Source organism: Hemicordylus capensis, chromosome 5, assembly GCF_027244095.1.
Source record: "Hemicordylus capensis ecotype Gifberg chromosome 5, rHemCap1.1.pri, whole genome shotgun sequence".
Taxonomy (NCBI): Eukaryota; Metazoa; Chordata; class Lepidosauria; order Squamata; family Cordylidae; genus Hemicordylus; species Hemicordylus capensis.
The window spans coordinates 67,253,261-67,280,618 of record NC_069661.1 but is presented as its reverse complement, the minus strand read 5'-3'; the positions used below and the strand labels follow the sequence as shown (position 1 = coordinate 67,280,618).

The 27,358-nt window shown below is 43.8% G+C and overlaps 1 protein-coding gene across 3 annotated transcripts in view; it reads right to left on the bottom strand.

The window, feature by feature from the left end:
- Positions 1-5,440: 5,440 nt before the first annotated feature.
- The window catches only part of GUCY1B1 (guanylate cyclase 1 soluble subunit beta 1), a 72,081-nt gene continuing 50,163 nt past the window's right edge, over positions 5,441-27,358 (bottom strand). For 2 of the 3 annotated variants that reach the window (XM_053255589.1, XM_053255592.1), the window contains 9 exons: positions 25,366-25,596; positions 24,505-24,621; positions 24,139-24,272; positions 22,116-22,313; positions 17,926-18,163; positions 15,774-15,914; positions 14,598-14,752; positions 10,513-10,639; positions 5,441-8,380 (listed from right to left, as the gene is read on the bottom strand). In XM_053255589.1, the coding sequence (XP_053111564.1) occupies positions 8,357-8,380; positions 10,513-10,639; positions 14,598-14,752; positions 15,774-15,914; positions 17,926-18,163; positions 22,116-22,313; positions 24,139-24,272; positions 24,505-24,621; positions 25,366-25,596 (1,365 nt within the window). In that variant the 3' untranslated portion in view covers positions 5,441-8,356. Of the gene's footprint in view, positions 8,381-10,512; positions 10,640-14,434; positions 14,519-14,597; positions 14,753-15,773; positions 15,915-17,925; positions 18,164-22,115; positions 22,314-24,138; positions 24,273-24,504; positions 24,622-25,365; positions 25,597-27,358 lie in introns of those variants that run through there. The other variant, XM_053255590.1, reaches the window with a different exon arrangement.

Sequence of the window (27,358 nt, the reverse complement as noted above, 5' to 3'; positions counted from 1 at the left end):
TATTGATAATTTCCAGAAAGCACAGAATTTGTTCCTTAGCATTTGCCATGTAATTGAGTCAGGAGATGGCACTATTCATCAAACTGAGTACAGAATCCATTTATATTCTTGAGCACTACTTTATTATGCTTCCCCAGTGAGATACTTGTTCGCATCCCATTCTTCTTTCATGGTGATAAATGAAGCTTTCAGATGATCTCCCACCCAGGTAATTGCAAGCCACAGACCCATTTAGGTTCAGACACATAATTAAATCAAGAAACGTCTGCCCATTCTCTGAAGAGGACAAGATATAAAATGTGTCATGGGGCGGCCAGTTCTGTTCAGGGGCCCTTCTTTTTTGTTTCCAAGATGGGACCTTGGCTTTAAAAACAGGGTCTGGGATCAAGCAGACAAAAATTGGGAGGTCATCTTAAATTTAGAGTCCTGTTACTTTTGAGTAAATGCAGATATGACCTGTATTTAACCTCCACTTTTTAAGGGGATCTTCTTAAATTCAGAGTTGTCTTCAATTTGGTAAATACGAAGGGTACATATACTGTAACCCTTCATCAGGCTGAAACATTCTGTGTAACTACAAAGACTGTATGCTCTCATACTAGCTGCAGAAGCAATAAGATGAATGAGAGAATCTACATGAAGCTCAAGCCTCTGCATGTTTACTCAGAAATAAGTCCCACTATATTCAAAAAATGTTACTCCTAGGTAAGTATGCATAAGATAACAGCCCAAGGACAAAATTAGACATAGCCCATCATTTAGCAAGAGGCTAATCAGAGAAAATAAACTAGAAATGTCTTCAATTTAAAAATTAAAATTAAAAAGCCATACTGGGGTAGGGATTATTCTGACTTCTCATTAGTAGAGTTCATTCTAAGCAAACGCCCCCAAGAGGAAAAGGAAAGGAAAGGAAAAGGCAGGTCCAGATTGGTGCTGGGGGGAAAAACATGCAGTTTGAGAAAGGCAAAGGACAATAATTACTCCCTTTTTGAGTGTGGTGGAGCCCACTCTGAGGGAGGAAATGTATTTTTAAAAGAGACAAGGAGCCAGAGGAGGCACCCTCTAGTGGTAAGCACGGAAGTCGTTGTACAAGAGGAAAAGAAAGCAAGATGTGGGCAAGGAAGACTAGATAGTATGTTTAGGAGAACTGGAGGAGGGAGCTGGCAAGAAGGGGGGTGGAGGCATTGCTCCTCTTGCCCTTAAAGACCAGCCTCCCATAAGTCTATATAGCCTTGCAATTTTCCAGCTGAATTTAATATCAGGGGAATCTGTAAGGACCTAATGCATAAAGGTGAGCCTCATCACAATAGTTCAAGGTATGTATATAACAAAATCTCGAATGCCTTACTTCTGAAGAAGTATGCATGGACTCTTCAAATGCATCATGGCTTTCTGCCATGGTTTAGTTAACTCAGGAACTCCAATACAGCTAGGCTTCAAGGAATCTTCTTGTGTGATCAGTTCCAAAAATTAAAAAGCTAGGATCCAAATGGCTGCAAGCAATGCTACACAAGCATTTCCCACGTTCTCCTTTGCTGTTTACATACTCCAAAAATCCAACTCCTGAAAGTTGAGGGACCCAGAACTGGCATTCAATGCAAACACAAATTGCTGCAGTCAGAAGTGAAAATTGGGAAAGACCCCTTGCATGTGTGTTAGTGCTTTAGGGGCCCAGAAGGGCTCTTAGGCTCCCAAAATAAATAAGAAGGCCTCAACCTAGTATATCACCCCCTTTCTCAAATACATTCAGGTTTAAAACAAACACCCCATTGCACAGAGCAAAATACTCAATTTTGATTTAGGACTATTTTCTGTGTGATACCACTTTATAATATTTTCACCACTAGACATCACTCAACTCTCTGTACCAGATGTCACATACTGACTGGACAATAAATCTGACTTTATAGGTAGATATGGTGCTACCTATAAAGACAGCATCCAGACTACCATTATAAAGCCTCATCACTTGAAAATGGTAGGAAAATATTGCATGGCAGCTTTTCAGTGCTCTCAAAGAAATGCCTTTGAGAACTGGGCATATCAAACACAGGAGTCTGCACCAACTATTTATGACCAAATTATAATGACAGATCAAACAAGTCAGCTGAACTTTGAGTGGACAAGAGCCAGGATGCCTGTTCCAGTATGTATGGATTTTCCCCCACGCTAAAACTGTGCTTTAAATAGAATGCCTGGCAGTGAACTGAACTGACACTTTGAGCTCTTTAATTATATAATGTTATGACATCAGGCAGATAATATACCCTTCCCTTATTTGGAAATGAAAGTTAAAAACTTCGGGCTTTGGCTGTTATCTTCATAGTTCTGCATCTGCCCCGTCTTCCTTCACAACACCAGCTCTTTAATATATAGCTTAATGTGGTTTTTCACAGAACTTCTTGAGAAGATAGAGGAAATGACTTTCTCAAAGTAACACTCAGTGAGCAAGTGATATTAGCAATTTTCAGTGTCAGGCTTCCTGTCATCTCTAAACACAACTTGCATTTTAATACCAAGGAGCAAATGATTCCTGGAAGTCAGCAAGTGGCTTTGATCACATTTTTATGGCAGCTATTTCTGGTATCAATCAGCTCTGCTTTACTGTGGCAACACTTTGGATTGCAGTGCAAGCAGAACATGCTGTGCTGGTTCAGGTTTGTAAAAGCCCATCTTATGAAGTGGTTTTGCAGTTATGGCAGATGATAACATTAGATACATGGGTGGGTTTTTTTTAGAATAAAAACTACAACACAAACCATATCCAGCTTTGCATTAAACTGATGGCATCATTTTCCTCATACAGAAAATAAGTATTCAGTGCAAAGTGAAAGATGTGTAAGTAAAAGGTAAAGTTTGCCGTTGAGTCGATTTCGACTCCTAGAGCCCACAGAGCCCTGTGGTGTTCTTTGGTTGAATACAGGAGGGGTTTACCATTGCGTCCTCCCGCACAGTATGAGATGATGCCTTTCAGCAACTTCCTATATCGCTGCTGCACGATATAGTACCAGCGGGGATTCAAACCGGCAACCTTCTGCTTGTTAGTCAAGCATTTCACCGCTGCACCACTTAAGGTGGAAATATGTGTACTGTGATAATATTCTGAGTTTTATTATAAATAGAAGGTGACCTTGACCACTGAGAATGCTGGACCCGCATATTTCTTTTCTTGCCACAATAGAATAATGCCCAAATAGTATAACACCTAAAGCCAGCCTAAAACAAATGGACTAAGATAAAAACTAGCAAGTCCAATAGCTGTGGATATGATCCACATCATTTTCTAAGTTTGTTTGATCCATGGACTCCTCTTTTTTTGATAGTATCTTTCTGATCTACCAATTGCATTGGGAAGTCTGCAGATTTATAGTGAACTTAAGATCAAGCCATGGACCACAAAATTCTTAAATAAGGAAGACTGTATGCACAAGATTAAAGATAAAGTGTATTTATTATATCATTTCCAATATTAACATATAATTTTTCACTGAAGAAGAAAAAAAAAACCTTCCAGAGATCAGTGGAGAAAAAAGCCCATAATTTAAAATCCTTCCTTGTACACATTAACATGAAACATTTATACATATATTTTGTGCTGATTAGATATCTATTCACTAGATATTGATAAATTTTATACATAACATGTATATATATGTACACATTTATATCTTATAAAGACAGTTATTTTTTAAAAAATGAATTAATAACTGATGCATTATTCTTCCAATATAGCTAAACAGAACTAATTATTTCTCACATTTAAAGAATAAAGGGTTATCAGAATTTCATAAAACTAGGAGTGCTGTTTACATGGCAGTAGGGATGTGCAAAAAATTTCGGGCACAGATCAATCTGTGCCCGAAATGAGCAATTTTGGGTGATTCGGGTCTGAACCGAATCACCCCTGATGTCCCCCAATATTGTTCGGGGCCGAGCCGAATCACCCGAATTTCGGGGCCAAAAAATTCGGGTGATTCGGATCATGGCCGATTTTGGGGGATTTTTTGAAGTTTTAGTGACTTTGGGGCAGTTCGGGGGCATAGAATGGGATCTGGGCAAAAAGAGTAGGGTGGGGTGGTAGTGCCTAATGGGTGAAGACTACCACCCCAATTTCAGGGGGATTGGGCAAAGGGGTGATTTGGGGGGAATTTCTGAAGTTTTCGTGTCTTTGGGGAAGTTTGGGGCAGATTGGGGCAGAAAGTGGGGCCTGGGGCAGAAGAGTAGGGTGGGGTGGTAGTGCCTAATGGGTGGAGGCTACCACCCCAATTTAAGGGGGATTGGACAAAGGGCTGATTTTTGGGGAATTTTTGAAGTGTTTGTGTCTTTGGGGCAGTTTGGGGGCAGAAAGTGTATCTGCCCCAAAAGGGTGGGGTGGAGTGGTAGTGCCTAATGGGTGGCAGCTAACACCCCAATTTCAGGGGGATTGGGCAGAGGGCTGATTTTTTGAGAATTTTTGAAGTTTTGGTGTCTTTGGGGCAGATTGGGGGCAGAAAGTGGATCTGCCCCAAAAGAGTGGGGTGGGCTGCTAGATAGTGCCTAATGGGTGGAGGCTACCACCCGTCCCCAATTTCAGAGTGATTGGCCAGAGGGCTGGATTTTGTTGATTTTCTGAGGTTTTTCTTCATAAAGTGCTTTGTGGTAGATTGATTCATTCATCATATTCATAGTAAATGCGAGTGTAAAAAAGTGAAAGTGGGGTCATGAGAGTTCTTTAATTGAAAATAATCTCATTTGCTATCATTGAATGAGAATTCACACCTCAGAAAATAAGGGAATAACATCCCTTCAGAAAAACTTCTGAGGTGTGAATTCTCATTCAATGATAGCAAATGAGATTTTTTTCAAGCAAAGAACTCTCATGACCCCACTTTCACTTTTTCACACTCTCACTTGCTATGAATATTGAAGGAATCAATCTACCACACTGCACTTTATGAAGAAAAACCTCAGAAAATCAACAAAATCCAGCCCTCTGGCCAATCACTCTGAAATTGGGGACGGGTGGTAGCCTCCACCCATTAGGCACTATCTACCAGCCCACCCCACTCTTTTGGGGCAGATCCACTTTCTGCCCCCAATCTGCCCCAAAGACACCAAAACTTCAAAAATTTCCAAAAAATCAGCCCTCTGCCCAATCCCCCTGAAATTGGGGTGTTAGCTGCCAACCATTAGGCACTACCACTCCACCCCACCCTTTTGGGCAGATACACTTTCTGCCCCCAAACTGCCCCAAAGACACAAACACTTCAAAAATTCCCCAAAAAATCACCCCTTTGTCCAATCCCCCTTAAATTGGGGTGGTAGCCTCCACCCATTAGGCACTACCACCCCACCCCACTCTTCTGCCCCAGGCCCCACTTTCTGCCCCAAAGACATGAAAACTTCAGAAATTTCCCAAAAATCACCCCATTGCCCAATCCCCCTGAAATTGGGGTGGTAGCTTCCACCCATTGGGCACTACCACCCCACCCCAAAATGTTGCCCCTGGGCCCTTTCCCCCCCCGAATCGATTCAGATTTGGATTAAATCTGAATCTGAACTGAATCAAGGGTGATTCGGGTGGCCCATATTCGGGCACAAAACAGAACAGGGGTGATTGAATCACCGAAAATCCGAATTGCACACCCCTACATGGCAGTTACATTGACTTTGATCTATATGGAATAACCATACATGATGAATGTGGACAATCAAGGTTCTTCATATACTGATGAACCTTTTTTGCTTTTCTCTCAAGCAATGAAACAATGAATATTTCAAAATTAGGATAAGCTAAGGTTTTACTTCATAATTCAGGCCAGATTTTGAGGTTCCATCTGGGTAGGATTTGAAAAAGATTTCGAGCAGGTCCTACAAGAACCCACAGCTGGTTCTAATACTTATTGCCATGGTACGAGGCTTTGCTAGAATTGATGCTTCTAGCCACTGACATGATACACTGTAATCAGGGCAGGGCCAACACTTCCTGGTGCCTGAGCAGTGCACCAATGTTGCCTCACCGCTCCCACTTACAGGACAACTAGCTATGCCAAATGTAGTATCTGGCACTTGCCAGTCCTGCCTCTGCTACTACTCCTCTGCCTCCTGAACTCTGTGAATTAAAAAAGGAAGAGGGGAACAGAGCAGAGGAAGAAGTGTAGAAGAGAGAAGAATGGTGTGGCTGCAGCTTATCCGCTCTTCTCCTTCATTCTTCATCCCTTTCTTCCTCTACAGATGGGACAACAAAAATAGCTGTATAGAAAAATACTATGAGGCTATTTTCACGACCTCCGAAAAGCAGGCAAAGGGAGACCAGCCCACTTTTGGGAGGTCGTGTGCTGCAACGGGAGCTGTGTGGCTCCCGGCAGCAAACCTCCCAAAGTACCCCTCCCCTTAAACACGGTTAGTGGAGCGAGCACTCCGCTAACCCCATTTTGGCGATCGTGAGTTGCCACAGCACGACTCTGTGCTCCGGCGATTCATGAGGAGACCCCCAACCGGGAGGCAACAGCACGCCTCCCAGCCTCAGGGGTCTCCCCAGAATGCCCTGCACACTCGCATGGGACGTTCTGGGACTCACCCTTGCTACCTGGGCAAAGAGATACCTTTTTAACGTGGCAATTCTCTTTATTTAGCAGGTGGAGAGCAACTGGCTCTATCCACCCCCAGCACAGTACCTCCAGTGACTGTTGCTGATGTCTATCTTATGTTTCTTTTTAGATTGTGAGCCCTTCAGGGATGGGGAGCCATCTTATTTATTCATTTGTTATTTCTCTATGTAAACCACTTTGGAAACTTTTGTTGAAAAGTGGTATATAAATCTTTGCTGTTGTTGTTGATCCAGGGCCCAAGCAGCCCCCGATCCCCACTGCCCTTGTGGCGGAGCCAGTAGTCGTGTGGGCAGCTGAGTTGGCCACCCAGGGCAAGCTCCCTACTCATCCATGGGGAGAGCGGCCTACGCCTGCTCTCCTCGCAGAGCCCGGATGCTCTCCACACTCCACTGTGTGGAGAGCCTCTGTGCATTTTTTGTTTTTAATGAATTTTGAGGGTGACTCTTACAGTTCAAAGCATGTTTGCAATAAAGAACGTAGTCATTTTTAGTTAGTCATCTTTGCTGTTTTTCTAGGATACTATTTTTACAGCTGTTTGATCCCTCTTGCCTTGCAGCTGGAAGGATCAAATTCATACCTTCCAGGCTATAGCCTGTCCAGAGGCCCAAGATGTTCCTACACATGTGCGATGCATTCAAGGTAATGTTGCACATAGAAACAGCACATGTCTGTTCAGGGAGTCCAATCCACGTCATACAGGGAACACACTTTGCCAATGCCTCTGTTTAGACCTAATAAAGTCTGGTATGGTTTTCACAGGTTCCTTGGTTTCAGGATAAATCTGGTCAAAGGTCCACAAATTGTGTTTTACACTGGCACTCAAATTTGGTGTGCACTTTTTTCTTTGGGATTCTGCCTGACCCTCCCTCGCCCTTGCTCTCTCCCAACAGACAGACAGACAGACAGACAGACAGACAGACAGACAGACAGACTCCATCCAATCTCTAGAAAACAATATCATAATACATGGTATAAAAAGTTGTCCGGCAACATTTTATGCATGAATTATCATTACCACTATAAATTAGAAAGAGAAACAGAAGAGAAAATGATCAAATTTAGAGTAGAAATTTCCATACATTTCTAACTGGAGCATAATATTAAAACACCAACCCTCCTCTTCTATGTATAAAATACACAGGTTGCATCAGCAGACAGTCAATACATAGTAAAAGAGCAACCAACAGTGCACTGAAGCTAGCTTCTGGAACAAACCAAAATATTTCACAATAGCAAATTGAATGAAAGCATATGGATTAGTATAACAAGCTGGTTAGCTAAATGCCAAATTATGGTTGTAAAAATATCAGTTCTCTGTGCTCATGATTCTTTTTGACAATTCGATTTCTTTCCTTCCAGAAAGGGTTTTGAGTCATACCACCAAAAAGATCATAATGATTAGTCACTAAAGATGGAGATGAGAAGCACATGTGTGAAGCACCAGATTTCTTACGGCTAGTTGAAGAACACAGGGCTCAACATTCATCATCACATTAGGCTTTAAATATGGCAAGGGAGACAAAAACGGCTTGGGATACACATACCCACAGCAGAGACAGAACAATATCAAAAGCAGAGTGAACAAAAAGCAGCACCAGAGCCCAGAAGAGCCTGGTACAAATGTTACTGTTATGCACAAATCAAATGAGCAAATGGAAGAGATACAAAATGCAGCAAGAGCCATCACATCTAATTACTAGCAGACTACATTAGTGGCAAGACACCGCGTTCCACCCTGTTCTTTGTCCTCTTGCGTTTTGTCTGGTTCAGTTAGCATCGTGCGTTACTTCCTTGAAGGCATGCAAGAAAAGGATTGAGAAGTGAGGGGTTGGATTTGTGTCAACAATAATGAGTATTAAGTTAGATATATCCTTACATGGATATATTACAAAGAACTGTTTGAAAGGATACATCTACCACTGCAAGTCCACTTTCACACATTTGACCTCTCTTGCTGGGATTCAATATTAAATGAACCTGGCCTCAGGAATAACTTTTTACTGGATGGTGCAAAATTCTTATGAGCCTATACATTAAAAATATCTCCTCATCCAGGCCTATAGTTACCTCGTGGAAAGCTTGAATATGCAGCAGTTGGAGAAAACCTAACTAGAAAGCCAGCCTCAGTTCCCCATGCCCATAAAACTAGAATGATTTAATGCCACAGTCCTTTCCTAAGGATGGGTTAAGGATCGTAAAGCTCTTTGTAGATCTAACAAACTATATACTTTATGTTTCTTAACGGATATCTATGTGATTTAGTCTTAATTGTGTCAGGTTGTTGAAAAAAGAGCAAAACATACAAGTTATTCAACGAAAGGGAATGTTCCTAACTTTGTGGTTTTTAAAGCAGGGCTCTTCAGTGAAAATGAGGCTGCTGTTATACTGCTATGCAGCCAAAGAGGCTCTACACATGATCGGTGTGTAGAGCCTAATAGATCAAGCCCGTTTGCCCTACAGATGATATTCAGACTAGCCCTGGGCGACCGGATTGGCTGCCCACATGACTACCAGCTCCGTCACTAAGCCGGTAGTGGTGGCAGGGGTCAGGGGCCACCCAGCCCCCGGAAGTCCCAGCATGACCCATGTGAGTGCATGGGGCATTCTGGGTAGACCCCCAAGGCTGGGAGGCTTGCTATTGCCTCTTGGTCAGGGGTCTATTCATGGGTTCCTATGGTGCAGAGCCGCACCATGGCAACTCACAATCAACTAAGCACTCACTCCACTAACCTTGTTTAAGGGGGGCAATTAAGCAGGCTAACCACTGGGAGCCATGTGGCTCCTGGTGGTTCACACGCACAGGGGAAACCAGGCTGGGCTCCCTTAGCCCGGTTTCCTCTGCATGTGTGAATAGCCTCAAAGTGTGCAAGGAAGCAAAAAACTGTGTGGAAAGGGCTAGAAACTGCCAGATGGTTAGTTCATTTAGATCTTCAGAGGAAGGAAGAGGGAAAGTATAGTGAGCCACACATGCAACAAAATCCAATATTCATGCTCAAATAAATCCATTGGTTTTCACAGGGTTAACTGATATTAGAGAATGACATTGCTGAGGGCTAAACTAGGAGCAGTGCCAAGTCAGTACAGTTCTAATTTCTGCCTAAGGCTTCCAGCAGCAGCCTACAACCTCTTCTTGCTTGTTCTTAAGTCTCCCATGGACTTACTGAAAACACTCGACCCTCATTGCTTTGGCCAGCTTTAATGTGAGACAGATTTGATTGCTGTCTCGGTGTATACAGTATATCACCTACTTGAACTCATATAGGTCATCAATAATGCACTGAAGGATTAGGATGGCCTTCATTGGCAACAAGTCGTGTGGCCCTTGGGGACAACTGTTTGTGATGCACAGTGGGCTTCAGAGGGAAGAAGTGATTAGTGGAAATGGCTCCTTCCATTGATCATGCCAGCAGCATAGCAATATGCTAAATCATTGTAAACCGCTTAGAGAGCTCCGGCTATAAAGCGGTATATAAATGTAAGTGCTATTGCTATTGCTATAGCAGTAGTCCAGAACTTAGCAGTGCTGCATCCACACAGTGCTAGTCTGAGTGTCAGAGCCAGTGAAAAGACGTTTCAAAAGGTACCTCTTATATGCTACAGCTAGGCACAGGCACTGCATAGTACCAACTGGAAAAAGTGTAATAAATATTTAAACACTTGGCACTGCCTCAAGGACTTTTTGAAATGAAAAAAACTAGTTTCTAACAAATGCATAAACACCAGGGAGAAGTAACAGACAATTAATCTGTTGTCAAGACAGCAAAAATATTAATGCAAGAATGTTTTTTAAATGATTCATTTTTTCTAGGGAACATTTAGTTTTGCAAGTAAAAATGGTTCTCATGATTTAGTTTTCTGTCCATACAGTATATATGCCTCACTTTTCTTTTTTTCTGTTTTACGGCATTCTGATTAATCATACCTCCGTCTCAGTGCACTTTCTGGACAAAAACCAAACTTGCATGGGTTCTTTTTTACCCTTCATGGAAATGGGACCTCTGTGTTCCAGATGGAATTGTGGATCTGAATTTTCCGGAGTCATCAGACACCTGCAATTAAAGACAGATATGCTCAAATGTTAAACATTTGGCAACAAATGAAACATGCGATGAGCAGCCTAGCCCAGACTTGCAACAACTTAACTAACTTATAGAGGCACTTCACACAAGCAGTGTGAAGCGCTGAGAGGGGGTTTGCAGAGAGAGTGGCCTTGACCTGCTCTCCCCACAGATGATCACTTACCCGTCTCTGGGCAGGCGGATCGCCCACCCAGACAAGGGGAGGCTCTCCTGTGGGCTGCCCACACTTTGCCGCACCTTATCTGGCAGCTCCGGGGTCGGGCAAAGGAAAGCGCCACCTAGCACCCCACCCACTGGGACCCCAGTAAATGCACTGTGCAAGTCTGTGGTGCATTCCTGGGATCCCCTTCCTTCCCCCATCCACCCCCCGAGTGTGTTTGCTGCAGCTGCAAGCAGCTGTGGCTGACACATGATCAGGAAAATGAATTCAACTGAGCATTCACTCTGTTAACCTCGTTTAAGGGGTTGGCTCCAAAGGTGGGCTTGCCACCGTGGAGCCACCAGGCTTGCCCTTGAACCCGATGGTTCTCATGAGCGAGTAAGATAGCGACCAGATAGCCCCTGGTGGCGCAGTGGTAAAACTGCCGCCCTGTAACCAGAAGGTTACAAGTTCGATCCTGACCAGGGGCTCAAGGTTGACTCAGCCTTCTATCCTTCCGAGGTCGGTAAAATGAGTACCCAGAATGTTGGGGGCAATATGCTAAATCATTGTAAACCGCTTAGAGAGCTCTGGCTATAAAGCGGTATATAAATGTAAGTGCTATTGCTATTGCTAAATCGCCTCTGGATGGGGTGGTACTGGGCTGGGTTCCCTTAGCTCAGTTTTGCTCGCTCGTGAGAATAGCTTCATAGTGCTAGTGTAAAAAAAAGTGTGTGTGGGGGGGGTGTCTTTAAAAGCCAAACATAATTCATCAGAGTATCCAAAGCTGACAAGCTTTTTATCTGTGTGGTAGAATTAATGTAACCTGTGGGTAAGCCTTTATCAAAACTCATGATACAAGTGTCTGGTCAAAATTCATGATACAAGATGGGGCTATTCTCACGCTCGGGGAAAATCGGGCTAGGAAAGCCTAGCCCGATTTTTCCCAATCATGAGAACCACCAGGCTCAGCTGTGAGCCTGGTGGTTCTCGATCGGGTAACCCGCTCAAGTACCCCTCCTCTTAGCCCGGGTTTGCGGAGCAAATGCTCTGCAAACCTGGGCTATCTGGTCGTGAGTAGCCATGGCGCAGCTCCGCACCAGGGCTACTCGTAAGTAGACCCCCGGAGGGGAGGCGAAAAGCCACCTTGCAGCTCCGGGGGTCTCCCCAGTATGCCCTGCGCACTCGCCGCCGTATGCCGTATCTCGCCTGTATGCCGCCGTGTGGCCCCTGAGCTCCCCAGGCCCTGCCGGCTCCATTACAGGGCCGGCAATCGTGTGGGCGGCCGATACGGCCACCCAGGGCTTCTGCAGAGATCGTCTGTGGGCCCCACAGTTTTGGCAAAAGTGGGTCTCATTGATCGTGAGACCCACCTCGATGGGTCTTTAAGGCTCTCCTAAGGCCTCCAAGGAAGATAGTCTTATATCCATGAGGATTCCACAACCTAGGGGCAACAACTGTGAAGGCCTGTTCCCAGGTCTCCACCAGATAAACTGGTGGCAACTGAAGAGGGAGTCTTCCGAATGATCTTAATGAGCAGTGGGGATCTTGTAGAGAAAGGCTCTAGACCTAACCCAGACTTAAGCCATCCAGGGCTTTAAAAGTAATAGCCAGCACATTGTACTTTGCCTGGAAACATATCGGCAGCCAGTGCACTTGTTTCAGAACAGGCATAATGTGGTCTCTCCGGGATAGAATAGAGACGAATGTGGTAGCTGCATTTTGGACTAACTGAAGTTTCCAAACTACATACAAAGGCAGCACTACATAGAGCACATTGCAGTAGTCCAACCGGGAGATCACCAGCTGGTGTACCACTGTTTTCAGGTCATTCACTTCAAAGAACGAGCAGAGTTGTTGAATCAATTGCCGCTGGTAACAAGTGCTCCTGGCCACAGCCTCAACCTGAGGCACCAGGGTGAGACCCGGGTCCAAGAGCACTCCCAAGCTACGAACCTTTTCTTTCTTGAGGAGTGTAACCTTGTCTAGAATAGGAAGTTCTATCCCATCTTGCAGGTTATGACCCCCAACAATGAACACCTCTGTCTTGCTTGGATTCAGCCTTAGTTTGTTGTTCCTCATCCAGCCCATTACTGCCCATAGGCAGGCATTTAATGGACTAATGCCATTTCCTGATATTGGCAGGAGCGTATCTAGGGTAGGGCAGGCAGGGCATGTGCCCCGGGTGCCACTTGAAGGGGGCGCCACTTTTTAAAATTATTATTTTTTAAATGGCTGTCAAAAACAAAATGGCCACCACACATGCTCAAATGGCCTCTGCAAGGCCCTAGGCCATGCCAGGCCTCATAGAGGCCATTTGAGCATGTGTGGCAGCCTCCAAAATGACCACCACACTGATCTTTGCAGGCTTGAACCGGCCCGAAAATCAGCCCGGGACAGGCTGTGACAGTAAATTAAGAGGCCAGTGGAGAGAGGGGGAACCTTTGCAGACCCCCCATGGCCTTTAGGAATCCCCCCAAAGGGGCTACAGGTAAAAAAAATCGTTTAACATAAGTCACTGTACACATATTCAGTTTGGCACTATGTACAGAGAATCAGGGCTTGTGAATACTGAGCTGAATGGTGAGTTTGTCTTTGAATCAGTTTGAAATCCTTAGTATTAAGGCCCACTGGGAGTTTCTTGCTCTCTTTCTCTCATTTTAACTGTCTTTCTGAAATACTAGAATATATTCCAAGCAGTGACACAGTTTCCTCTGCAGATCCTTTAATTATTTTCAGAGTATCTGGGAAAAGTCAGATTCTCCATTTATTTTTAAAACTTATGTAATACTGATGCTACAATGCATAGTGGAGAATTAGACAAGCACTTCTGTTCAGTTTTCCAAGTACACCTCCACATAGTATTGGGGTATTTCATGAGCCCCAGCATACTGAAATTTGTAGTTTTCCAGAATTTTTTGGTTTGGCTACATCCACTGCTAAAATTTTTGAGCTGCTATTATGGTAAAGTTATCTGAAAGATGGATGTCAGATGTTTGGAGAGGGGGCGCAATTTCAGTGCTTGCCCTAGGCGCTATTTTCCCTAGTTACGCCTCTGGATATTGATTACAAGGAGAAATAGATTTGGGTGTCATCAGCATATTGATAACACCCAGCACCAAATCTCCTGATGACCTCACCCAGCGGTTTCATGGAAATGTTAAAAAGTACTAGTGACAGAATGGAGCCCTGAGGGATTTCATATATTGGCTCCTGTTTTGAAGAGCAACTGTCACCAAGTGCCACCATCTGTAATCCACCTGAGAGATAGGAGTGGACACACTGTAAAACAGTGCCTCCTATCCCCAACTCCCTTAGGCAATCTAGAAGGATACCATGGCTGATAGTATTGAAAGATGCTGAGATCCAAAAGAACCAGCAGAGTCTCACTGCTTCTGTCAGTTTCCTGGTGCAGGTCATCTATCAGGCTGACTAAAGCCATCTCAACCCCATAGCCTGCCCTAAAGCCAGTTTGAAATGGGTCTAGATAATTAGTTTCCTCCAAGACCACTTGGAGCTGATTAGCCATCACCCTCTCAAACACCTTACGCAACCATGGGAGATTGGCCTATAAAATAATCTATCATCAAGGGATCCAGAGCAGGCTTTTTAGGAAGAAGTCTAACCATTGATTCCTTCAAACATGGTGGCATTCTGCCTCCCTCAGAGAGGTATTAATGATATCAACGAGGCCAGATCCAACAACCTCCCTGTAAGATAAAATCAGACATGTTTTAAAACTGTTGATTAGAAACGGATATAATCAACCAGCAAAACTCAATTTCTCACCTATAGGTGTATTCAGAGATATTGATTTTTCCCTTTTCTCCGGTGGTTTCTGTTCTACTTGTTAGATTAACAGTGTTTCCAAAAAGGCAATAACGAGGCATCCTTTGGCCAATGACACCTGTAACTACTTCTCCAGTATGAATACCTATAGTTATCTTTTTAAAAAGACAATAGAAAATAAAATGTTACAAATGATTCAAGTGCAGTGCATATAGTGCTGCATAGAGCTTAAGCTCTCTAACAGCTTAAAGTTTATAATCACAGTAATAAATCTCTAATTTCCTTCACCATACGATCAACAGGCCACCTATTATAATATATTACAAATCACTATTTAGACTTTTAAAGAGCAACTTTTAGTGAAACTTTTAGTGCATTTCAGGCATCATTTTGTCCATTGTTCCAAGGAACAATTATGTAGCAGTTGCAATGTAGCAATCTGCAATTATGTAGCAGATTGCTTGTTAAATTCAGCTACCATAGCCACCTGCCCTTTGTCTAAGTGCTTGTTGAGTAAAAGGGCTCCCCAAATAGAAACAGTGGGGCCACCAAGAAGGAAGAGGAAGGCTGTGCATGATAACAGTTTGTCATGTTTTCCTGCCTCTCTTTATTCTAATCTCTTTATCCTGTTCCCAGCTTCACTCTTGAAGGAATGAAAAGGCAACCGCTGCCAGCATAATCCAAGATGTCATCACTGGCAGTAGTGGAAGGTAAGGCAGAGCCATTCTTACATGTCCGTACCCTTGTAGTAGGTAGCATCCCTCAGCTATCCATTTTTCAATTATGCCCAGGACTGGTTTTGCTAGTAGATTGTTACCAACTTTTTAAAGACTGTACAAATTTGAATGCTGTGATGTGATGTGTTTTGAAAATCACATCATTGGGTGTCATCAGCATATTGATAACACCCAGCACCAAATCTCCTGATGACCTCACCCAGCGGTTTCATGGAAATGTTAAAAAGTACTAGTGACAGAATGGAGCCCTGAGGGATTTCATATATTGGCTCCTGTTTTGAAGAGCAACTGTCACCAAGTGCCACCATCTGTAATCCACCTGAGAGATAGGAGAGGCCCTGTGATGTGTTTTGAAAATCTAGGGATTAATTTGCAGCATATAGAACCTCCATGAAATCCAATAAAAACTCCATGAGGTCCAGTGTTGTCAATTACTAACCTGTACGGACTCTCCGTCAACTTGAACCTGTCCAGCTATTTCCATCATATCCAGCGCTAAGTGGCAGATAGACCGTGCGTGATGAATACATGGCTCTGGCAAGCCACTTACTGTCATATACTTGTCTCCCACTGTCTCAACCTAATAAAAGGGTGAAGTCAGCAGTTATTCCACTTTCTTGGTTATATGGAAACCCTGGTATTCAGAACCTCTGGACTAATGTGCTCACTAGGGATGTGCATGAACCAGTTCAGAGGCCCTTTTATGGGCCTCCGAACCGGTTCGAACCCCTGCCGGCTTAACATTTCAGCAGCAGAGGGGGTGGCTTTAAGGGCGGGGGTGGGTGCATGGCTGGTGTGTGTTTGTGACGTGAGCAGTCACTGTCCCTACTTCTGGGTACATGCAGTAAATGGCGGCACGGAGCAGCAGGGAGATACGCTGACACCCGACGGGCTTTTTAGGACTCATGCGTCGGTGGGGGAAACGCGGTGGGGGGGAAGTGCACCCCCCACCCTTAAAGCCACCCCCCACCATCGAACCAGCCCCCACCAGTTCTGTGCACATCCCTAGCGCTCACTGGATGACTGTGAGACAGACATTTATCTCTCAGCCTAACGTATCTCACAGAATTGTTGTAAGGATAAACACAACCATTTATGCAGCTCCGGGCTCCTTGGAAGAAGAGCAGGATATTAATGTACATAAATAAATATGCAAGAATGTTGTGCTAGCTAATTGTGCTAAATCTGGGGTTTGTGTTCCAGACTTGCATTGTGCTAGCATGTTTGTGCTTCTACAAAGTGCATGACCTGTGGCACACTTCATATGTTTTGTGGGGAACTTTTGCACAATTTCAAAAAAGCAGTTACATGAACATGCAGTTAACGTGATCTTGCACTAATGCAACTCTTCGTTGCACAAGTGTAGCATTAGGATTATCAGCCAATACTTGTTAGTCATATGGAGAGTATATAAGGAAGATATTCAGTGGTGTCCCATATAGGACCACATTTTTTAGAAAAAACATAGTATAAACATACAGATAGCAGGACAACACAAGACCCTGTATTAATGGCACAGCGGGGAAGTAACTTGCCTAGGGAGCAAGAGGTTGCTGGTTTGAATCCCCATTGGTATGTTTCCCAGACTATGGGAAGCACCTATATCAGGCAGCAGTGATATAGGAAGATGCTGAAAGGTATAATCTCATACTCAGCAGGAGATGGCAATGGTAAACCCCTCCTGTATTCTACCAAAGAAAACTTCATGGCTCTGCGGTCACCAGGAGTCAACATCTACTTGACGGCACAACTTTACTTTACCTTTACCAAGAGTTTAGGGTTAGGAAGATTAAAGCAGGAGAAAAGGAGAGGTAGCACTCAAGAGCTTTTTTTTTTAAAAAAAGCTTTTGACTGGTTTATTGAAATGGAAGGGTATTATCACTTGTGCCCAAATGTATTCCTTTTTATTTCAGGATACATTTCAGAATGCAAAGCTGGATGAGCATTGTGAAGGAAATGCCATAATACACCAGCACTTCTGGGTCCACAGTTGGCTGCCATTTTTCACCACAATTTACCCTAAAAGGAGGGCAGGAAACATCACCTTTGCTCTGATGCTACACAATGACATCATTATGAAGCAAATTGTTCTGAAGCCACCCAGAGGAAAGGCAATGTTTTCTGCCCTCATTCTAGGAGAGGATCATAGGAATATATAGCACCATCTAGCCTCTGAGAGACCCAAGAGTACCTTGAACCAGGCAGCCATAGCAAAAAGGGTGAGCCAAGACAGTTTTGGTAACCCTGCTCACCCCCACCCAATTTTGACCCAATTTTTCCCCCAAGAGAATCTTATTTCAGTGTGCAGTTTTTTCCCCTTACCAACAATTAAATCTGTTATGTTCATAGGAGCTTTGAATAATCAGAGAACTGACAAAAGAAAATATAATATAAAGCTATACAATAATATAAACCTTATAATCATTTTCATAATGCCATTTATTATACAGTGTTGGTTTTACACTGCATTTCAGTTAAGGAAGAAGGTCTGCTTTACTATGCAGATTTCCACTAACGGTTGTGTTATTTCATTAATAATAAGAATCAGCACTGTCTAATATATTAAAGTGAAATGTAAAAGTTGTACTTACCTTATAAACAAAGGGATTTCTTCGTGAATCAGTCAGAATATCAAATCTTGTATAGAGATCATTTAAGAGATTGACAATTTTCATGGCTCCCTCTCCAGAAGCATGTTTACTGCAGAAGGCATTGAATCCAACAATGCCACTAAAAAGTATGGTCACATTATCATACCGCTTTGCGGGCACGGGGCGCTTATGTCTCAGCTCATTGGCCACAGATGGGGGAAGGACAGAATAGAGCAATCTACACAGTGTTGGAAAGAAAGAAAGAAAAGAGTGGAAGAAAAGAGAGAGAAAGAGAGACCAATTTATGTATGTTACGTTCTCATATACAAGGTAGTTTGATACATCATCAACTTTGGATCGTCATTGATTCAAGGTATTAAATTCATAATCTTTGAACAAGAGGCACTGGCTTGCCTCTGAAAGGTTACATGTGCAATCAAAGAATAAAACAGGCAAAATGTTTCTTTTAAAGGATAAAAATGTTTTTAAAGGTTAGGAAAAAAAGCATTTCTAAACTCTTAGGGCACAATCCTGACAATGTTAACAAATTGTTTCAATAGAGAGAAGTTAAATATGTGTTTAAATCTTTGTCACTGGAATTAATGGGACATAAAATTACTTAAATTTGCCTGAATCGTGCCCTCAGTCATTTCCGGAGAAACCACTTCTCATACTCATACTCCAAGTTTATTTTTACAAGCTGTCCAACAATGGCTGGAGACAGACTGCGGCTAACATACAACACAATATATGTGAGGGAAAGGGGCATGCCCTCACCTCTTGCCTGTGGGCTTCCCAGAGGCATCTGGTGGGCCACTGTGGGAAACAGATGTTGGACTAGACAGACCTTGGGCCTGATCCAGCAGGGTTGTTCTTATGAAAGTAAGAAATCAAGCCTAAGAGGATCTTAGATTTTAAATTATATACATAGAGATTGGCTCCACCTTTTAAAGCATTTCCCTCTGATTCTCCTGGCTAGGTTAGCTTTCACGGCCTTTCACTTTAAAGGTTACCCTCCTCCTCAGACTTTAGGTTCTGGGAAGAATTGTGAGTGCTGTGAAAACAGCTGCTTTCCTAAGTTTCTTAAAAAATGGACAAAATATTTTGTAATTGTGATGATTAAACCAGATAAAATTGTATTATTTTGAAATCCCAAATGATGACATAGTAAAGTTATGTCCATTAAACAAACATTTATGTCTCAGTCTTGGACAGTAAAGCTAATTATTCAGGGAAGAAGGGAAAAGAAAGATCAGAAAGGGAGATAACAAAGTGTATGCTTTTCCTTCAAAAAATAGTACATTAAGTGTTCCAGAATGCCTTGATTTTGAGTACATCAAAACAAAAGTAGTTTACAAAACCACTCGGTGACTTAATATAGTTTTCTAGATGATGGATGAATCTTATCTCTATTTCCAAAAGAGTTGGAACTGTTATAATTCTTATGGACAGAGAAAGAGCACCTGTGGGCAAGTGGGAGGTACTGGCAGACTTGGAGTGACCCACAGGTACAGGTAAACTCGGAAAATTAGAATATTGTGCAAAAGTCCATTAATTTCAGTAATGCAAATTAAAAGGTGAAACTGATATATGAGACAGACGCATTACATGCAAAGCGAGATAAGTCAAGCCTTAATTTGTTATAATTGTGATGATCATGGTGTACAGCTCATGAAAACCCCAAATCCACAATCTCAGAAAATTAGAATATTACATGGAACCAAGAAAACAAGGATTGTAGAACAGAACAATATTGGACCTCTGAAAAGTATACAGTGTACTGTGCTTGATTGGCCAGCAAACTCGCCTGACCTGACCCCATAGAGAATCTATGGGGCATTGCCGAGAGAAGGATGAGAGACACGAGACCAAACAATGCAGAATTGCTGAAGGCCGCTAATGAAGCATCCTGGTCTTCCATAATACCTCATCAGTGCCACAGGCTGATAGCATCCATGCCACGCTGCATTGAGGCAGTAATTGCTGCAAAAGGGGCCCAAACCAAGTACTGAATACATATGCATGCTTATACTTTTCAGAGGTCCGATATTGTTCTATTCTTCAATCCTTGACTTCTTGGTTCCATGTAATATTCTAATTTTCTGGGATTGTGGATTTGGGGTTTTCATGAGCTGTACGCCATGATCATCACAATTATAACAAATTAAGGCTTGACTTATCTCGCTTTGCATGTAATGCGTCTGTCTCATATATCAGTTTCACCTTTTAATTTGCATTACTGAAATTAATGGACTTTTGCACGATATTCTAATTTTCCGAGTTTCACCTGTACATTGGTTTCACAAAAATCTGAAAGACCTAAGAGGGCCAAACCCCTCCCTCAAAACTGCCTCCCTGTTAGTCAATGAGACAGAGAGCCTCTTCTCACAATCAGTGAGAAGGGTTAGAGGGCAGTCTGTGGGGAAGGTGGCTTAAACTTACCTTCCCTGCAGAAAATCGAGCTGGCATTTGGGGGCACACCCATAAAATTCCCTGTGCGCTGAGGCAGCAGGGAGGGCCAGGGGCCGGGATGTGTCGCCCCGGCCCCTGGAAATACAATGAGGCACTGTGCGAGTATGCGGTGCATCATGGGGATCGCCCACCCCGGGCTTCCCGCAGTGTGGCAGCCACAGCTGCAAGCAACCACAGCTGCCCTGTGATCAAGAAAAAGGGCTTAAGGGAGCGCTCACTCCCTTAACCTCATTTTCAAGGGTGGCTACATAGACGGGTTTGCTGCCGTGTTCAGGCCCAATCCCAGCGATTCACACATGCATGCCAAACCGGGCTGGGCTCCCTCAGCCCGGTTTTGCATGCCCATGTAAATAGCCTCATAATGCTTGTGAGCTCGGTTAACGGGTACGCAGAGCTAATGGAACTCACTGGCTAGAAGTGGAAGGAGTAGGGTGTCAGCAAAGAGAGTGGGAAAACTTTCAGCTCATTGATCACATTTAACTGCAACTGTTCTCACTGAGAGAATGTGGCCTGTATTCAACATTCGAACACTATGGCCCGATTCAGACATCACACCAAACCTCAGGTAAACATAGCTGAGGTAGGTGTTTCTGATTGTCTGAATGCGTGAAGCTGCAGTTCTGTCACCCAACAGGGGCTCTGTTTTTGCCTCCAAAGCTGAATTTGAACCTTCGGTTTGTAGTGAGTTTTAATGCTGAAACTGGAGGTTCTGAAGCACCATTGTGTCCGCTGAATTCTGCGGCCACTGTAACTTGGGTTTCGTGAGGAAGCTTCTCCCACTATCATAAAGAAGTGAGCTCAGAGCAGCTCAGAAATGCATCCATTCTAGAGCGGCTGAATCTCTAGCTGGCTGCCTTTCAGAGCAAGCGCTCCACTTCTGCCATCACCTTACTCCTCCCTTCTGCCGCTGCAGCAGGAATGCTGCGTCCCTAGAGTTCCTGCATGTATGTATGTATTTTTATTTTACATATTTTTATACTGCCCAAAACTTACATCTCTGGGCGGTTTACAACAAAATAAAAACAACATTAAAACATTAGTTAAAAACAAAAACAAGAAATTTAAAATATGACAATTTAAAAATTTTAAACAATATTCTAAAACAACATTAAAGACAATCAAACAATATTCTAAAACAACATTAAAAACAATCAGAACAGTATGGTGAGTCTTTAAAGACTTCTAAAAAATTGTCAGAGACGGGAAGGCTCTTATTTCACTAGGGAAAATTTAAAGGGACAGGGACAGATTAAAATAGTTGCTTTGGACTTGTGTTCCTGAGGAAGAAAACGCTGGGAGGAAAAGACTGAGACAGCAGGAGTTCTAAAACATTCTGCACAGGAGTTTCTGCATGCACACTGTCATCTGGGGGGAAGGAGAGTTAGACCCTGCCTCCCCACACCACCACCTGCCCGTTGCTCATGTGAATACCCTTACTGAGTATCGCTCTTGAAGTCAGTGGGTTGAATTCAAAAGTGCCTAATGGAGAGTCTTCTACTCTCAACTCTCTACACCTTGTACTAAGTGTCCTGTAACTGCTGTGCAGTTTCTTCCCAGCCGGGCTAGGCTGCTTATGAGCCTTAATATTAGAAGAGTTTGTGAATCTTCAAAATAAAGGGCAAAATGACTAAAATATAAACTTGTATTTTTGAAAATCAGCATTGTTATCACAACTTTTTAATAATGTTTCTTGCTTGAATTTGGAGAATGAGTCTTACGTGTCCGTCTTTTTCTTTTCATCTTCCAGCGCTCTTAATGTGTGCTGAAGCCTGTCTGTTAGTATCTCCAACTCTTGTGTCAGCTTGTATTCCTCCCTGAACTGCTCTCCCAAAAGGACTAAGTCACGGGTAGCATCATGTAGTGGAATGTCACTCAGGTATAGTCCTCTCCTGGTTAAGTCATCCAGATTCATTACACTGTAATAAAGAGAAGTGGTGAAATTCCAGAGAAGAAACTAGGCACTATTTGTCTTGCACAGGCATAAAAGGACTGGCTCACATACCCTACAACTTGTTTGCTACTTCTATGGCTGTTTAAAGCCCTCCAATATGACTTGCAAAGATGGTGAGGCTGCATGCCTACTAAGGAGAGTGTCCTCCCACTCGTACATAGGGTAACCCACACACACTCACTCACCCGCTCCTATATGTGGGTCCCATCACAGTGAGGATGCACTCATTAGTAGGCATGAAGCCTCCCCACCTCCGTAAGCTGTGCTGGTGGGGTTCCAACTGTTATGGAAGCAGCAAGCACACCTGTCACTTAGGCAGGCAGTTCACTGTGTAGTATGTGGGCCATTGTTAATAATTTATGGAGCTGCCTTACACTGAGTCAGGCCAGAGGCTTATCTAATGTACATTGTCCATACTGACTGGTAGTGGCTCTCCACTGTTTCAGACAAAGGCCTTTTGCAGCCCTGCTTGCAGATGCTGGGCACTGAACCTGGGATCTCGTGGATGCAAAGCAGGTACTCTACCACTGAGGTATGGCCCTATCCCCTTACTCGCAATGTTATTTTGCTTTTGTTCTCATTCTAACTTATTCAAAAGCAACAATGCTTGGATAACTCATTATTTAATAATGCCCCAAATAGGCCATTTTTCTGACTTGACAAAATAGGAAGAAATATTCTGACACTATACAGTTTTATCTAAAACTATTAAAGGTCACATACTACATGATATGTACTACAGAATATAATGTGGCATCATTGCACTGTGCATTTTCCCACTTGCTAGTGGTGTGAGGTGGGGCTGTGGAGATGGGATACAGTGCAATGACATCATAAGTCATGTTGAAGTAGACACTGAGGCGCTTCACACAATTAGTGTGAAGCGCCATGAGGGCTTCTGAGGGGAGAGTGGGCTCCGCCCGCTCTCCCCGCACACAAGCAGGCTCTTAGTCCTGGGCGGCCAGATTGGTGGATATGGATGTGGATGTGGCCGGCCAGGATGTGGGCAGCCAGATTGGCCACCCACATGATTACCAGCCGGGGATCAGGGGCCACCTGTCACGGGGATCAGGGGCCACCTGGCCCCAGAATGCCCCACACAAGTGCCCGGAGGCTTGTTTCAGCCTCCCGGTCGGGGGGGGGGGCTCATTGCGAGTCATGCAGAGATGCACCACAGCATCTCATGACCAAGAGATGATCCATTTACCTGGTTTAAGGGGAGGGGTTCTTAGGTAGGCTAGCCTCCGTGGAGCAACCGGGCTCACCCACAAGCCTGGTGGTTCTAATGATGGGTGAGAACCGGGCTAGGCTCCCTTCGCCCGGTTCTCCCCCAATGTGAGAATAGCCTCATTATAAGGAAGAGGGAGCAAAGAGATAAAGGGCGACTGCAGCTCAGCAGCTCTCATAACTGCCAGCTCTGCCCTCAGTGGTTCACACACTACAATAGAATGCTGTCCAGGAAATATGTAATTCAAATGGCCTACTCTGGAGCTGCTATTAGACCTTCTCAAGAGAAAAATATAGACACCATTTAGGTTCTAGTATTTTTTTTTCCAGTAGTGGAAAACTAATAGCAGCTCGGGTAGTGAGGAGGATTTCGTTCAGAGGGGTGATGTGGGGATGGAATAGTTAAAACCTCCTGCCTAGTGCTGCTGTTTCCAGTCAAACTCAGAGCACCCCCACTAAAAGTTAAAGAAAATGCATTCACGTCACATTGTTTTGGCCCAAATATTCTGTAATACTAATTTTTGTAACAATGCAGCTGCTATAAGCACATCTTGTTTGCTTACCTTGGAGAACAAAGGAAGAGAATACTGTCTGCTTCAGGTAAGTAGATCATTTGGCCCTTAAGGCGTAAGCAGCTAATTTCTGTACCAGTTAATTCATCTTCACACTCCAACTTTTCCACATCTAGCAGCCCTTCCTTGTAAAGACAAAGGTCATAACTGCAGCAGAAAGTGCCATAATCATGTGTATATGTCTCCCTATAGTCCCACCAATTACTTTACTGTTGGTTTTATTTTTCTTTCCTCCCTTGGTCCAAATAGAAATACGTCAAGAATATGCTCAATGGGTCAGCGTTTTGAGATGATGTTTCATCAAAGTAAAGCACAATTACCAGCTGAAAAGTAGCAGATGAAGAGTATTTAGGTTACCTTGCTCCTCAGTACAAATACTGTGTTGATATGCGAGAGGATTCCATGGAAACTAATATCAATGTGAGGCCGAACCAGTGAAAACACTGACAACAGATTGCAATACCCAGGTTGAAGCTAAAATATAAATAAGACAGATAAATTTTACTTGAAAAGACTGCACTTATTTATTTTCAATAACAGACTTACATTCTGTTTCCCTACTTTCTAGTTATACCTCTTTATCAGTACAATATTAAGTTGTTTTCCCCTTGTGACACAAGAGGACCTTGATATTCGCGAGGGTTCCATTCTATGACACAACAGCAGATATTGAATCTACTAATATTGAGTCATTGCAGCAATGGGAGAGTGGGAGTTAGGATCCCGGATGGGGGAAAACATAGCTAAAACACTGAATTCGGGGTGCCAACCACACTTAGCTGCTCCCCCAAGTCACACTGTGCCCCAAAATGCCTCCAAATTGGCCAAAAATATCTGTTTTTTTCTCTTTAAAAATTGAACTATTTTGAGGCTTCAAACACAAAATGGTGGCTGGAAATTACCTCCGCAGTAATTAATGGCCACCCTGACCTGCAGATACACAAGGTCAGCATGTTTTTTCCCTTTCTGCCCTGTGTATGCTGAGGTCGGGTGTCTATTCAACCACAGACACACAAATCCATTGATAATGAATCCGCAGATTTTGAGGATCTGCTGTACTGGTGCAATGCTAGTCTGGATGTCAACCACTGGTTATCAGCCTTTCTGAATACATATGGCAACCAGCATAAATGAATGCATAGTTGAATTTGAGTATAAGGGAATGAGAGGACAAAACATAAAACAGTGTTAAATTTTAGGGAAAAGAAGAGTTCTTACCTGTGGAAGGACTCTGTATATTGCATTGCCACACTGGGTGACAACCAGATCTCTATCAAATATAATATGAAAAGGGAAAGCCTTGCAAAAAGTGTAAGGACTAATACGAGATTCCTGGGTACCATTTTCTTCAAATCTGTCCAGGTCTTCATAAAAATCCTCTTCCTTAGACTCCTTCTCTTCAATTAAGAATTGAATGTGGTCACACTCTTCATTTCTCTGTTGAATAACCTGAACATTGAGAGGAAAGTACTGGAGTTGATTTTAGCCCTTCCTTTGCGTTAAGATTGCTATTCTACTGTAAAGAACAAGGGTCACTACTGAACTTCATAATTCAATTCCAGATTTAGGCAGTGGATATAAGGGTTCATTGTGCTCTGATCTATTTCAGAACAGACCTCAACTGTTCTGAAGTCCGTGGCTGATATAAAATGAATCTCAAGTGGATCCCTAGGCAGTTCTGCTAGACCTGTTTAGAAGCCTTTAGACTCTGATGTGCAATGCCATGCACCAAAGCCTGGAGCCTTCATGATGTCTAATTCAAGCACTCTCCAATGCCTTCCTCATGCAGGTAATTGCTAGAGGACCCAATTTACAACACAGAAAGCAGAAGGCTTCATGGAAGCCCCAGCACCGTAACAGGAACTAGGCATCAGCTCAGGTGTCCTGAATGCAACATGTACAGGAGTACACAAGGCATCTTCCTCAGTACATTACACAAAGGGCGGGGTGGATGTTGAGGCAGTGGGGTGAATCTGATTCATGGGGTATAGTCTACATTAGAGTCTATGGACTCTAACCACTGGTACACTACTGGGAGACCATGGGGGCATGTTCACAAACGATGGAATACATGAAGCAGATGAAATTATTTTAAAATAAAAGGAGTCAGCAAACAAGGCACATGACTCACTGAAGCTATTCACACAATTGCTCAAAACTGGGCTACGGGAGCCCAGCACGGTTTTGAACAATTATGAGAACCACTGGGCTCGCTGACGAGCCTGATGTTTCTCTGGAAGCTAGCCCGCGAAAAAAACCTACCCCTAAATGAAGTTTAAAAAGCGAGTGCTCCATTAACCTCTTTCTTTTGATTGTGTGTCAGCCGTGGCTGCCTGCTGTGTCCAGGCACAGGAGTGCCTAACCAGAGCAGCTGGTCATCTGGGTGGCCAATGCGGTCACCCACAACAAGCAACTGCTTGTGTGTGGGGAGAGTGGGCTAAGCCGTCTCTCCCCACACAAACCCCATCCACACTCATTGGACCGGGTCTCACGATCCGTGAGACCCGGTTTTGGGAAGTGAGCGGGAAGAGCGGGCTAAGCCCGCTCTCCCCGCTCACGAGCAGGGAAGGAGCCCTGGGCGGCCAGATCGGCCACCCACACAATGGCCGGCTCTGAGATGGAGCCGGCGGGGGCTGGAAAGCTTGGGGGCCGCACAGCCCCTGGAAGCCCCAGTATGCCCTGCGTGAGTGCACAGGGCATACTGGGAAGACCCCCGAGCTGGGAGGCGGCTTTTAAGCCTCCCGGCCGGGGGTCTACTCATGAGTAGCCCGGGTTTGTGGAGCGCTCGCTCCGCAAACCCGGGCTAAGGGGTGGGCTACAGGAGTTAGCTGCTCCAGAACCACCGGGCTCGGCTGCGAGCCCGGTGGTTTTTACGATCACAAAAATCGGGCTAGGATTTTCCTAGCCTGATTTTTGTGATCGTAAGAATAGCCCCATTGTGTGAAGCGCCTCAGTTCCTTGTTGATGCACTGGATTAATAATTCTACCACCGACATTAATACTAAAAGCAACACGTTTCTCCCCTTTAGACCTATATAGGCAACTGAAGCAGCACAGCATATTGGTTAGAGTATTGGACTAGAACCACAAAGATCTTAGTTCGAATCCCCATTCAACCATGAAACTCACTGAGGCGATTCTCACGATCAGTGGAAAGCGGGCTAAGGGAGCTTAGCCCGCTGCCCACAGATCATGGGAACCCCTGGGCCCA